This window comes from Patella vulgata, chromosome 8 (assembly GCF_932274485.2).
Source record: "Patella vulgata chromosome 8, xgPatVulg1.2, whole genome shotgun sequence".
Taxonomy (NCBI): Eukaryota; Metazoa; Mollusca; class Gastropoda; family Patellidae; genus Patella; species Patella vulgata.
Genome location: NC_065886.2, coordinates 50799530 through 50814852, shown reverse-complemented (window position 1 = coordinate 50814852; position 15323 = coordinate 50799530). Strand labels below are relative to the sequence as shown.

The 15323-nt window shown below is 33.0% G+C and overlaps 1 protein-coding gene across 6 annotated transcripts in view; it reads right to left on the bottom strand.

Moving 5' to 3' along the window:
• The window catches only part of LOC126830509 (THO complex subunit 2), a 40908-nt gene extending 25678 nt beyond the window's left edge, over positions 1–15230 (bottom strand). For 5 of the 6 annotated variants that reach the window (XM_050560897.1, XM_050560898.1, XM_050560899.1 and 2 more), the window contains exons 1-21: positions 15152–15230; positions 14238–14385; positions 13822–13873; positions 12604–12674; positions 11977–12098; positions 10980–11113; positions 9112–9272; positions 8857–8952; positions 8114–8260; positions 7724–7896; positions 6976–7168; positions 6407–6567; positions 5526–5627; positions 4920–5004; positions 4467–4560; positions 4178–4258; positions 3410–3506; positions 2846–2963; positions 2331–2510; positions 1380–1544; positions 601–660 (exon numbers count right to left, since the gene is read on the bottom strand). In XM_050560897.1, the coding sequence (XP_050416854.1) occupies positions 601–660; positions 1380–1544; positions 2331–2510; positions 2846–2963; positions 3410–3506; positions 4178–4258; positions 4467–4560; positions 4920–5004; positions 5526–5627; positions 6407–6567; positions 6976–7168; positions 7724–7896; positions 8114–8260; positions 8857–8952; positions 9112–9272; positions 10980–11113; positions 11977–12098; positions 12604–12674; positions 13822–13873; positions 14238–14385; positions 15152–15216 (2505 nt within the window). In that variant the 5' untranslated portion in view covers positions 15217–15230. Of the gene's footprint in view, positions 1–600; positions 661–1379; positions 1545–2330; positions 2511–2845; positions 2964–3409; positions 3507–4177; positions 4259–4466; positions 4561–4919; positions 5005–5525; positions 5628–6406; positions 6568–6975; positions 7169–7723; positions 7897–8113; positions 8261–8856; positions 8953–9111; positions 9273–10979; positions 11114–11976; positions 12099–12603; positions 12816–13821; positions 13874–14237; positions 14386–15151 lie in introns of those variants that run through there. The other variant, XM_050560901.2, reaches the window with a different exon arrangement.
• Positions 15231–15323: the final 93 nt, after the last annotated feature.

The window sequence follows — 15323 nt, the reverse complement described above, 5'->3', positions numbered from 1 at the left end:
AAAACAAAGCCAAACATCCTTGACAGGGAAATGTTTAGACTGATTTCCTAATTGCCAAGATATAATATTGAAAACAACATGTTCTCTTGTATTACATACAACTTAGATATCTATGACATACAGTACCGAAGTCAGAGTTTTATTGAAACCGGAGAATAATAAATGATTTCCATCGCTAGTTCCTAAAATTATCGACACTTCAGTTGGTTGAATTTTGTTCCACGGCCACATTTAAACCCTTGGTGGATCAGATGTGGCCTTCGGGCCTTATGTTTGATACCCCTACAATAGAGCATCCACAAGATCAGGGGTAATAACCCTGGCAGTGATGTCATAACTGACTTTCAGTCATTTTGTATTTAGTTCTTCATCCATGAAGAAGTTAGCATTTTTACTAACAAAACATTGATAAAACGATGGTTTTTTGATATTGTATTCTATTAATTATTGTATATCATCTGATCGGAATATCAAATGCATCATTCTGACAGTCAAAACTGATCCCATCAAACCTTCTGTAATTGGTTTCTATTACCTGTTTCTATTGATTGGAAGTTTCTCACACGAAAATGTGGGCGTATAAAAATGTATTTTTATTACCTTGTTCTGACTAGTTGTCTTATTCGATTTATCTATCTTCCTGAGTTCTTCATAGCGAACCTATCAAGTTACAAAATACACAAAATATAAACTACAACAGGGAACAGTAGTTGGTCTATTTCTATTATTTATTTTTTTGTAGGACTAGCTAATATCTACTGATAAATTGTGTATACTAGGATGCAGTAACTTTTACATGGCTTAAATGTTTATATGATAGGTGTAATTTATTAGTATCAATGTAATCATTTACACTGATAAAATGTGTTTACTGAAGTGTAATCATTTACACTGATAAAATGTGTTTACTGAAGTGTAATAACTTGCACCGATAAAATGTGTTTACTGAAGTGTAATAACTTACACTGATAAAATGTGTTTACTGAAGTGTAATAACCTGATAAAATGTGTTTACTGAAGTGTTATAACTAAAACTGAAGTGCAATAACTTGCACCGATAAAATGTGTTTACTGAAGTGCAATAACTTACACTGATAAAATGTGTTTACTGAAGTGTAATAACCTGATAAAATGTGTTTAATGAAGTGTAATAACTAAAACTGAAGTGTAATAACTTGCACTGATAAAATGTGTTTACTAAAGTGTAATAACTATAACAATAACAGAATGTGTTTACTAAGTGTAATAACTATAACTATGATAAAATGTGTTTACTGAAGTGTAATAACTTGCACTGATAAAATGTGTTTACTGAAGTGTAATAACTAAAATTGAAAGTGTATCTAGAGGTTGAATTAAAAGTTTATCAAATAACTTACGCTGATTAAATGTGTATATTGAGGTCTGGTAAGGAAAAAGGCAGCATCTGGTGGTACGTGATATTCAGAAACTAAAACATCTATGGAAGGTAATCGTTTCACAAATTCTTCTGTACTCAACTGCATGGATAGAAATGTACCAAACTGACAGAGTGTATCTTGACACTGAAATAAAACAGATAATATATAATAGCTTGGATTAACACATACTGACAAAATTTAATTTGATTGGATGCGCTGGTGAGAAATAAAACCCATTTTATACTCCATGTCTGAACTATGAAATTGTGATATTCAACATTTCAATTCTGTTAAAATTAGAGATTTTGTGTTTGAGAGAATTGATCTGTGGCGCGTTTACAAGATCCTGAAACCATCATTCTGTCAAATTGTCGTAAATTCTATATCAAATTGGGCTATGTCAAAGGGAATTATGTTTGGATTCTGACATTACAACAATCAACCGTATCAGTTTTTGCAGTATTGCACTTATGTTAAAGGAAATGAAATGAAATGGGGTTTAACATCCAACTGGTCTGCACCGAATGGGCTAATGAAGACAGGCATACGTCATACAGTGTACTATGATGAAAAATTTGTTCGGGCAGCGGCTATATGGCCTACTCTTATATTGAATTCTAACTGCCAAGGGATCTTTTACGTGCATGTCAATGTACACATGGGAACCTTGGTTTTTTCTCCCATCCGAACGACTAGACAGCTGTCCTTGTCAGGTCCTCCGTCCTGCACGACTGACTACGTTAAAGGAAGAAAAGGGACTAAATTGGTACTGTTAATTGGGTTACCCACTTTTAAAAGCAAAATACAATCATTAAAATGTGGAATGTTCTATACATCATCTGACAAACCTCCACAACTGATGTGGTATGTAGAATTTGCTAGTACTGGAAAATGAATTTATTAGAAGCAGTAATAACGAACAATGATTACCTGATCATATAATTTTCCAACTAGTTTAAGATGTCTATTTTGATCTTCATGATAAATAACACTATCTCTTTGCTGAGCCATTAGAATACATAATGATAACGCTAAATCATGTTCTAATAAAGTATCTTTTAATCTTGTTGACGATTTCTTGGTATTTCTTACTTGAGAAAAATAACCACCCTGAAACAAAAGATTGTTTATTAAGTATTAGAATGTTTAGTAACGAGAAAGTAATGTAAGATCCCTGAAACTGCCCACCAACAGGAAAGTTGGGGTCATTAGCTATAGGAGGAAACTTGAGGACCCTGAGAAAACCCACAAGGTTGGACAGGCAACCCTACTCCTTGTGACGTACAACCAGTTGACTCAATGACAGACCTTACGATACAATGCGCACATGCTAACCATTCGGCCATCCACCCCCCGCCCCCTCCAATTTAAAATAATATAGAGATTAAAACATTAAAAACCTGGAACTTTTTTGAAAAATAACCAGAGAAAGGAAAGAATCGTACCTCTTGACGGAGTAATTCTCCACCTGACATAGCTTCTAATTGATCATTGGTTACTTCTTCGGATACTTCTATTCCAGCCATCTTTGTTACAATTTCTCGTAATAATAACAGATCAAAACTTAAATAGAAATAATTTGTACCAACAATTAAAATCATAATCCTGAAAATAGGTTCAGCCCCACCAAGCCATGAAAATGCACAATGTTATTATATCCGTACACCCTCTTCAATGCTCAATTGAAAATACTGTTTCAAGTTTAAATTCCGTCGGTTTCTTAGCTTCCAGCTACTTCCGCTAATTATTCTAATTCTGATACATACATATTGTCAATAATATCATGTGGATATATCTTAACTTTATTTATTGTAACTTGTTATTGTTAATACCATTCATCTAACTTCACAGAAGTTTTTTTTTAATAAAGATTATTATATTATAACATACATCATGTCCCAATCCATCGGCCAGGTTCTCACTATCAAGCCACAATCAACCATTTCAATTCAGTTCATAAAAAAACGATACAAAGTAACTAAAACAGTATAAGTGATATTAAAACTGACCTTTTTCCAGCTTTCAACTGATTAGCTACATATTGCATCATGCCGGAGAGATCAACAGTATATTTACGACATATCATTCCAGCAAAATTGGCAAGACCTAAAATAAAACATAGTCAAAATAAGTATATAAAATAGTTATCTTCCACTCACTGCACCTTTCACCACAATAAGCCCCGAAACATTTGTTCAAATATTATTCATATTGATCAATTCTGATTTAGGTTTAGGCAATCTGGCCACGATTTCACAAAGCATTTAACTAAAATATAGCCCTTTATAAAGCTTTTGTTGTTTTAATGTATTAAATACATCAATAAGAAACCATGTGCAAATTTGTGTGTTTCTGGATCAAAGATATTGCTCATAAATAGTGATTGAAAGTTGAGTAAATTCTTAACTTAAGTCTGGGAGTGCTTTGTGAACCCGGGGCCCGACCTTTGCATTAGTGTTTATAACATTTTTACTATCAATTACATTCATAAATATCATTCAAGTTATAGAGAGAGAAATGTGGTTCAACATCCACTCAACACAAATTAGGCTTGCGCGTAGGGGTCTTTAGCAGTGGGAGGAAACCGGAGGACCTGGAGAAAACCCACGAGGTTGGACAGGCGACCCTACTCCTTGTCACATACAACCGGGAAATCGAAACCAATGACAGATCTTAACCATTCGGCCATTCAACCCTTCAAGTTATACCGTGTATATATATAAATACTTCTACTTTATATTTCTCCATATAATACAGATTACAATCTATTTACTTACTTTGAAGCCATAATGATATGTTAGTATCATCGGTTTTTAATCTTTCTTTTTCAGGGTTGGCTACGGCTTCTATAATACAATCTTTATACAAGTTAAAGAAAAACAACCCAATATTTTGTTAACCGAAAACTTTTCTTATCCACAAGGTAACTAAAATAATTTAAACAAGACCACAAAACAATGTTTTAAGTCCTAAAAAGTTAGGAAAAATATGACTTTAAAAAGGTGGGTGAAATAGTTTTATTTTATGTCCGCTTCCACGGAAGTGATATCACAGACAAAAGGATACAGCTAAGAATATCATATGAAAGGGATGTAAGAAATTTTAAACAGTCAACAACAGGTCCAATAAAATTATCATATCTTTGTATTTGAGATAAAACCTGAAATAATAAAAGAAAGCGCTTGATAGATGACTCACTTGTTCGCAACTTACCTATCATTGAAGGTAAATGGACATTAATTTTCATACATGCAAATTTCAATTTTTACATTGTATTGTATGTTCCGTATGGGAGAAAGTTAATTCTGAATTTTGCCCTTTTCTAACTCTTGTTAAAAAGCTTTAAGGCTGATAAATATGTTTAGAAATATTTTTCTTCAAAATGTGTTTAGAAATACTTTTTCAAAATGTGTTTAGAAATACTTTTTCAAAATGTGTTTAGAAATACTTTTTCAAAATATGTTTAGAAATTTTTCTTCAAAATGTGTTGAGAAATAATTCTTCAAAATATGTACTTACAAATTCAAACATAATGGCAGGATTACTATGACAAAGTTTTCCTAACTGTCGACCAGACTGCTTCACATTCTCTTTAGCTAATCGTCTATAATAAAATGGCAATGATTTAAGATTTAGTAGAACAGTAGAACGTTAAACCCATTTCATTTTATTTACAAGAATTGAGAATACAAAAGACATGAAGATGAAAACAATGTATCGATTCAATTAAATGAGAGTCCACAAGATTAGGCAATAACAGTAATTATTGAAATCATTGAAAATAGCCTTCTTTATCTCAACTCAATAAACATTTTGTGAAAATTTATCGACCGATAAACTTCAGCCTCTAGAGTATCCACAAGTGATTATAGGTTAAGGGTAATGGACCCACAGAGAGGGGTGAGGACATTTCAATAATTTGCTTGTGCGTAGGGGTCTTTAGCAGTTGGAGGAAACCCAGTTGGACAGGCGACCCTACTTCTTGTCACGTACTACCGGGGAATCAAAACCATGCCAGTTGACTCAATGACAGACCTTATAAAACACTGTGCTCTCCCTAACCATTCCCCCCCCCCCTCTCCCAAGATATATAAAAAGAAGAAGATAGCGGTGAAATCTACTAACTTCATGATATATTTGGCTCTTTCTAAACAATCAGCTCTAGCTCGTACTAAACAGGCTTGTTGTGAATAGATTTCATTCTTCCATCGACCATATAACCTATATCTGAAACAATTATTATACAAATATACAGTGTTACCTACTCTTATATCTTTTATTTCTACAAATGAACATATTATTACCAATTTTCATACATATTTCGAACAATTAATAATATTTGTAAAGTTGAAGAGTATAGTGTGATAAAAAGGAGTTTAAAGAGACATTAACACATTGAAGGGGTAGATACTACAGTTGGTAAAAAAAAAAGGTATATAATATTTCAACTTGACATTGGCAGTGTTCAAATTCAAACAGACTGTTGTACAAATGTTTCAGTGGTTTCAAGTCAAATAAAATTATTTTGAATATTATTGATATTATTTACATTTTTCGCGATAAGAGTGGTAATGCCTATTTAATTTCTTGTCAGCAAAATTCCTATCTATATTTCATTTCGTTTTTTACTTTCTATGGCCTACACTACATGAAGATCTGACTGGTTGTAGTGGAAGGTCGCTTCAGAGAGGTCATACGAGCAGCTTTTGACCCTATGACTTCAGACATTGATTAATTAATCAGCGTTGACGTTTCTAGTAGTTTACCCACAGTTCTGTGCACCTCACGCCAAAAACTAGCTGTAGCAGACTGTTTCATTGGCTAATCTCTAACATCAACCAGAACACAGGTTATATAACAACTCTCCCAGATCTTAGTTTAGTAAAGACAAATAAAACGAAATTTGAACTATACAAAATGGAACGTAATAGGATCTGTGTTTTAATCAGTACGGAAAAATTCATCAATATAGTGTGATAATATATCAACAGGATTGTAATATTTACCTGATTTCATATGGATATAATTTAAGGAAACCCCACAATTCTTCTGATATACAACAATTACAGGGTAATAAAGATAGACTGGGAAATATCACACTATCTAATATATTTAAAAAACCAAAATAAGCCACTTCATCTTCTGGTCCAACTCCACCATCACTTCTCTATAAATAAAAACAATAACAACTTTATTAGGGTTTATCTCAGTGGGTTTACTGTATTATATTTCTTAAAACCAGAATACATAGGTGGAAAAACTTAAAATATATGATAAAGCATGTATAATCAGCCCTATTATTAATGTAAAATATGGGATGATACCAGAGGACCAGGAGAAAACCCACAAGGTTGGACAGGCGACCCTACACCTTGTCAAGTACAACCAGGGAATCGAAACTACGCCAGTTGACTCCATGACAGACCTTATGATATAACACACACATACTAACCATTCTGACATTCAACCACCCTAGTTAAACATAGTATTCCTGTTAAATTTTAACTAGAAAGATTCTAAAATTGAATCATATTTTGTTAAGTTGATAAGTTATATAATATTATCTTCAACATACCATATTCATAAATGTTTTCCCAAGTCGGACAAGTTTCATGAATAGAACGGGATCTAAGGAGGCATGTGGTCCTAAATAATACAACATAGGAAAGGCTATATGGTGTAAACGTCTGAACGTCTTGACAGGTTCTATACATAACTTATCAATAACAACTTTCTTCTTACACAACTGTGGAGGTAACGTTGTATTTCTGAAATAAATAAAAATATTTTCAAATCTAAGTTTAGGTAGTACATTAAGACTAATGCTAGGTTCCTACTATCATGATTCGCGTTACAATTGAAATCTTGGTTTTAATCGTGGAGTAATCGTAGAGATCCTATCAGGTCTTATCATATATTGAGGTCAGTCGTAGCAATCGTGTTGATTGTATCGTAACGTATCGAAACGTATCTGCATGTACCGGATCCTGGATGCAATTGGGACAATCCTATCGTAATGCATCACACGACATGGAAACCTAGAATAAAATTATTCTTTATGTGACTTGTGACAACAAAATGAGTTGGAAGTTGCAAGTCATTGTTTACGATAACAATACCTGAACAAAAATGTCGAAATCTATAAAAATAGTTTGCTTGTCAATTCTAAACTTTTTCCTTTCGTGTTATATTATTAAATAGATATCTTTAGTCTATTTCAATATTTTTGTTCATATCGTAAAAGATCTGCGACTCACTTAGCTATTACGGGTCATATAATGTCTGTATTACCAGTATATACGAAGATTCTGTTTCAGACTTACTTTCTATATAAAGGTTCTATAACTTTATGTATTAATAAACACAAAGCTTTGGCTATAGGTGGATGAGAACCAGGGAAAAATTCAGGTAATTTATCTAGAATTGATTTAGCATTATCCCATGCACCAATTTCCAATAAAGCTTCACAAATTCCAAGTTTCTGATTATTTATACGCTGAAAAAATAAAGCAAACAAACAGATATATTGATATGATTAATTAACATCTTACATTAGACAATGCATTAAAAACCATTCAAACCTTTAACAGATCAACTGTCCTTTCAGCTCATCTTGAAAATAAGCCACCCAATGGTCACATAGATCTAATAGTCGTCTCTCATTTGATGTAAGATGACATAAATGCCTTTAAGAAATAAGATTATAAAATTACCATATCAACTTTAGTTAAATCTTCTTTATCTTTTTCATCGTCTTTTTTATCAGATAAAATAACCAAGTTTAATTTTTTAGCATAACTCCTAGCCTCACTCAGCTCCGTTTTATGGAAGTCAGAAATAGCACTATCTTCTGGTAATAACTATAACAAAATAAATAACAACAGTCAATAAAGGCACAATCTCTAGTCAGACATTAGTACAGACAGAAGATACAATATCAAAATTTATAATTACACACAGACATGGTTTTTTTTTACGAAACAAAGGAATGAAATGAACTAGGGTTTAACATCCTATTGTTCTGCTCATATACTGGGATAATGAAGATGGCCATACTCCATACATTATGCTATGATGAGGGAAATTTTGCCCGTGCAGCGGCACTATGGCCTACTCTTATATCGAATTCCAACTGCCGACGGATCTTTTACGTGTACGCCAATGTATACACGGGACCTCAGTATTTTCGTATCATCCGAACGACTAGACAGCTGTCCTTGTCAGGCCCTCCGTCCTGCACCACTAACGAGGGGAAACCACGCCGGAAAATAATGCTGAACTTTCTTGGCCAATGCTAGCAAACGAGCATCTTGCCCACTTAGCCACCGTGGGTCCCCTTCAGGTAACACCTCTGGGACTTGAAAACATCCTGAAAGATCTTCTTTGCCTATTGATGGTTCAGTCAACTACTCAACCACCTTATTATAAACAAATTATAATACTTTAATAGACTTACATGTGGATACAAATCATTTAAATTCAACAGTTCATGTTTTAATAACAAGGCAGTTACTTTATACAAGGAAGTTGGTGTTTCTATACCCTGAGTAGGCTATAACAAAAGAAAAATACATGTTAATATTTCTTTAAATAACATTTTTATGACAGCAGACAAACGTATCTTATATAGTGAAACTTTACTTGTAGCTTCCTTATAAATTTTATATCAAACTGTTTAATTCTGAATTCTTGTTTCAATTTTAAAACTTACCTCATAAAAATGGAATCTGAATCCCATTACTTGACAAAGTGTAGATTTGTCGGTCATGTAGGCTCGTAATAGTGGAATGTAGAAAGACTCTGATTCTAAGTTACATTCAAACGCTTCTAACATAATATCTAATACCCTATTAGGATCTAGATCAAAACAACCTGAAAATATATATATGTTATCCATTTAGGCAAATCAAGCTATATAAAACAGATGTTTACACTGTATAGTGATGTACAGATATGCCACAACTTCAGATATTCGAACGATAAAACATTATATGTACCGAAATATAATAAGCCACAAGGAAAATATTTGTTTCCTGTTAATAATGCAATTCTCTGGAATGATCTTCCAAAAATATACAGAATTTAAATGTGTTTTAAAAACTTATCTATTTCAGGCTGACCTTAAAAATATCTTTGTTTCACCAAACCCGACCCACAATCGAGGAGAAGGGTCGGTAGGTCGTTTTTTTTTCAGATTTTTTTTTTAAAGTTAGAGAAATCAATACAGAAAACTTATTAGCTGTATACTACAGATTCATTAATTTTGTTTAATGAATTTGGGGTCTGACGTAAAAAGTAACGAACTGAAAGTCTTTTTATTAAACTTAAGAGCTAATTTGACAGCGTAATAATTTTCCGGGTGGAAACATTAGCCTCCTTTATTCAATTGGCAAAAAAATCAATGACATCGGGAATTTTTCGTGATGCCCGACTCGCACACGATTTGCCACGAACTTGAAGTGTGAAACTCCTTCAACACGTTTTTAACGATAGTGCGGGTTGTGCCTTCATTTTTCTCGAAAACGGATATTGAAAATATCGTCGTTATGTTTAAAACTACGCACCACAGACATAGAAGCAGAATCATTTCGTGGGAATGGACGTGTATTTGTCTGCAACCATTTTGTTGAGAAGCGATACCTATGACGCTTTCGTCTTGATCAACCAGTTTCAATAATGAATCAAACCATAGCCATAGTAAAGGGAAATAACTCTCGTGATATATTTCAGGTTGACACACAAAATAAAATAAAAAGATCGTGGAAAAGTGCAATAAAATAATTTAAGTCGGGGGTGGTTTTAGTTAGTCGGTCGCGTTAGGCGAAACAAAGATATTTTTAAGGTCAGCCTCATAAAGTGTACTAGTGGTGTGATCATAAATATACTCTAGGGATACTTTCTATATAATATACAATGTAGCTAAACAGCGCTTAGAAATAACCATTGGACATAATGTAGTGCTATATAAGAGAGAGAGAGAGAGAGAGAGGGAGAGAGAATGAGGTTTAACATCCACTGACACAAAATAGGTCATTTTGGGACTAACATATGGTTCAATTCTATTTCCACAATTCGCCTGTGCGTAGGGGTCTTTAGCAGTGGGAGGAAACTGGAGGACCTGGAGAAGACCCACAAGGTTGGAACTTAGAAAATAAAAAGCCCACTATGTAAATCATTTACAAGGTTTCTCTGATAACTAACAATTTGTTACATCAACGGTAATCTCAATTTTACAAAATAAACTACTAACTGGGACTAGCAGAAAATTCCTGAAGTTTGAAAAAAGATTTTAAAAAACTCTGACCTCTAGTTTACAAGGTTTCATTGACATGGGCATTAAATCCGAGAATGATTATTTTGTGACTCTGAACTTGACTCAGTGTTCTGCCAGGAAATTTGTAAAAAAAAATCCTCAGAAACTCAAGACCTATAGAGTGCTCACAAGGTTTGAGTGACAGTAGTTGTAACTTTAAATTTTGCAATACTGAATATCGATAGGGTTCCTCCTTAGAAACAACTGAAGATTTTTTACACGAATTGTGGATGTTCAGACAGGTGTGACAATTGATGAAAACTTACCAATAAGTGATTTAATATTTTCCAGTACTTGAACAGGAGTAACTTTTTCAGTTATTTCCTGGTTCAGCTCTGATACCAGTTTTGAATAACCTTCACTTTCTTCACGTAATAAATTAAATTTCTGTTGTTTATAGCTGAAATTAAAGAGTAGGTTAAATTATAACAATTACGCACAGAACAGGCTTTATTCTTTAGTGAGCCATGGTGGCTAAGTGGGTAAGACGCTGGCTCGCTAGCCTGGAGGTCGGGTGTTCGATCGCTCCATTGGCCGCAAAAAGTTCATAGGGATTTTATGACTTGGTTTTCATTTGTCAGTGATGCAGGACGGAGGGCCTGACAAGGGCAGCTGTCAAGTCGTTCAGATGGGACGAAAAACCAAGGCTAAATGTATACATTGCCGTGCACGTAAAAGATCCCTTGGCAGTTGGAATTTGATATAAGAGTAGGCCATAGTGCCACTGCCCGGGCAAATTTCCCTCACAGCACACTGAATGATGTATGCCCATCTTCATTAACCCAGTTGGAACAGAACAGTAGGACGTTGAACCCCATTTCTTTATTCTTTATCCACAAGATAACCGTCAATCTGCTGTGTAAAACCTCCTTGGCTGTTTAACACAGTCAATTTGAATTGCTATTTCATTCCAGTTATAATTATACTATTGAAAGCCATCAGTTATATCACAAATTGGGGGTTGTGTGGCAGAGATCTTTAGCCCTGTATATGTATATAAATTGTGGGTTTGCCAAAGTTTGTGTATGACGAGGAGCACCGTCACCTGTATTATGATTTCCTTACACTGCTAGATTCATTTATTGGACAGATCTTATCACCGTCCACTTCGGAAAAACTGATCTATATATCTCGTTCAGCAATTTAAAAATTTGTCACTATATAATGTTATTGGAGATTTTGGCAACAAATATATTCTTAGAACAGAAAAGATAGTTCAAAATCAATGAATTAATGCAATCCAATTTAATGTGTATTACTTACTATAATCGTGTCTTTGTTTTAACATATTTTTGTTGAAACAGTTGTTTAGATTGGATGATTCCTACTACCTCTAATGTCTCTTGATCAAATCTTTCTTTCATTACAGGCTCAGTTATAATTGACTAAAATATACAGAAAATAAAAATAGGCTTGTCGCGATATCGATCTTCAGAGGTAATAATTCAAATAAATATTACTCTATTCTATAAAATTGATATTTAATTATTAAGTATTGAGTCTATTTTTTCTGTATTAACTGGTTTTAGCTAACCAATGAAACAACTTATGACAACCAAACACATATATCATGTATTGATAGCTAGATATAAACCCTGCAGTCTATCTCTATGCATACCAGTACTAACAATCTTTAACCTATACGAACTATCGTCTGCCAGTTTTTGCAGTGCACAAATAACGATTTCTTTTTTTATTTTATTTATCTTGAGCTCACTAATCGCTCTCGATTTATAATTATGTGTGTTGAGGTCATAACTATTAGTCAATAATTATTCAGATTGCATCAGATGTGCTAAGTAACCTTGAGAGAACATATCTTTAATAGAGCACTGTAATATCAGCCACAGAAATTTATAGCCACTGTTGAAAATGATGAAGGTAACTTACACTACAGGAAGCCAATAGTGAATTTAAGCGATCACGTTGATGTTTGTCGTCATAGCAACTGCATTCCACATCTGTAAGAATTGGGTCATGAACCCCATTATAAAATAATAACCCCAAAGAATAATTAACATTTTTAAGTTAAAAAGTTAACCACTTCTGTAGATTAACATTAATTATGGTCAGAAATTATCATGTTGGGCATCACCATTATATTGTTAAATGAGCAAAAATAAAGATTTAAAAAAAAAAAAAAAAAGGAAGTTTACATAAATTATAAAAAAAAAGTAAGAAATATAATAGGCATGTACATGAATGAGGAAATATAAATGGTTAAAGAAAGATATTGTTTTACCAAATGGACATTATGACATTTTACAACTTTGTTTCAAATTCACTGTGATCTCCAATATGTACATTTCTTTTAAAATTTAATTTCACAGAGCAATTAACTTTTTAAAAAAGAGGATGTACAGTCATTCGGATTATATTTTCATACTAATAAAAAGAAAAAGTAATAATAGGATCTTTGGCCTTGAAATATGGTAGTGCATTCAATTTTAAAGCTGTATTCCACCATATAGAACCAATAAATGATATCGGTTTTCACCTTGATTTATGGTAAATAATTATGGTAAGGTAGGTAGAAATCAATCATCATGATAAAATTCACAAGGTATCATCCATAATCCACTACATTCAATCATCTTCCTCATCAGAAAAATATTCACAAAACCAGAATTGATGTGTTTCAAATTCCATCACTTAACGATCCGTACACGATCCAATTTAGAATGAATGCCATTTGGACTATTAACCAATCTTATATTTTTAATAAACTGACAAAATGTTTTGAGTTTTTTTCAAAACCAGTCCATGGAAATCCTGCATGAATGAACGCAGGGATTTATTAATAACTGTCCTAATTAACTATTTTGCTTTAAGACAAGACCAATCAATTAATCACAAAGGAAAATCAAAAATGTCCTACATCACAATTTGCTAGCTAACACTCATATTTTTGTAATGTCAATGATAAATTTATGCCAAACATTTACGGTACGGTGGATAATTTAGAAATTTAACTTTTTTCCTTTAAGATCAGAAACCACAAAGCCGCATCTCCATGACAACGACGTGAACAGAACCTGCAACCACAAGACACTTAAATTTAAATAAATGTCACATATTTATATCAAATAAAACAGCTTCAACCATTACCAATTGTAGCTAGCGTGTCAGCCAGTAGTGAACCGATTCCCTTCATTTGGTCCTGAAAATAAAACAAAAGTAGTCTTAAGATCTATAATTCTTAAACAAAGCTTTACTTGGGAGATTAAATTTAAAACTTTTAGAAAATCCTATATCAGAGTTTTAAAAGTATAAATAAAATAGCTCATTTTCGATTTTATTTTGCAAATTTTAACATCAGTAGGCTAGTGAAACAGAAAAATAAACTGGTATAGACTTTATTAGGCTTTTTTATATTAAGGGGAGGGTGGGGGGACTTCAATTTTGAAAAAGTTAACAATTATTTTACACAAAAGAGTGATAAATTGAAAATAATATTACTTCAGGGATAAATTATAAACTATAGTAAAAGGTAATTTGAAAGTTTGAAAGTGTATTTTGCTTACGTTGATTTCCCCAATGGTAGAAATACATTGGTCTTGCTTGAGCTGTCCTTTCAACACACTCCAACATAATTCATACAATGCCCTCTGTACAGATTTGGTATCTTTTCTATAGAAACTATCTTCACCAAGAGACTTGCATGCTTTTACACTGTCAATGAAAAATATTTACAATGTGCAGTGCTAGGAATTAGCTCTAAGTAAAAGCCAAAAGTGAGGTTGACAAATCCCATCTCAATCCAAAAAGAAACAGATGGCACTCATTTAAAAAAAAAACCAAAAAAACCCACAGATACAAGTAAATAGTTCAATCAAATATTAAGATAAGATAGAAAATTAAGAACAAAAATTAGTTATTGTTGAAATAGAAACATGCTTTATTCAACAATTTTTTTTAAATTCCACTCATTAATTAACTTGTGTAGCATGTATTTTTCACAAGCACAGCTCATTGGAAACAATTAACCACACCCCAATTTACTCTTGAATCAAATGTTTTTATTTTTGTTTTGTGGTTATGACCAAAATGTTTTGGTTTCTGTCTGGCCATGTCCATAACTGCATAACCAAACCAAACTAGTGTAGGTTGCATGGCAATAGAGTTCTAGGCATACAGGATTTGTTTCTGCTTATTTTGTGGGTGGAAATATTATATGGAGTACTATGTTACAATATGTAGTATGTAGTTCTGGATCAGGCTTTTCTGAAAGAATTGTTTCAACAGTAGGCTACTAGGCCTAGGCCTATCAAACTTGCTTTAGCCAGACTTAAGACTAAAAAAAAAATCGAACCAGAGTGTAAAATGCTATTTTTCAGTAGTTCAACAGTAACGGATTTGATCAAAATTGGGTTTTCCGATAAGGCTAGACATGGTAGGTTCTCAAATACACAAATTATTTGAATCATAAAACACTTACAAGTCTGCTTTTCCAGACTTATCCCATGTCTTGCATGCATCGGCGGACAAAAACACCGTCGCCATTTTTCTCAATTGGGCATGTGACGTCACGATAAGGCTAAAATAATCTCAAACAATAAACTATTCAAAATAATTATGAATATAATTTCAAAAATAGATATAAAAACAGT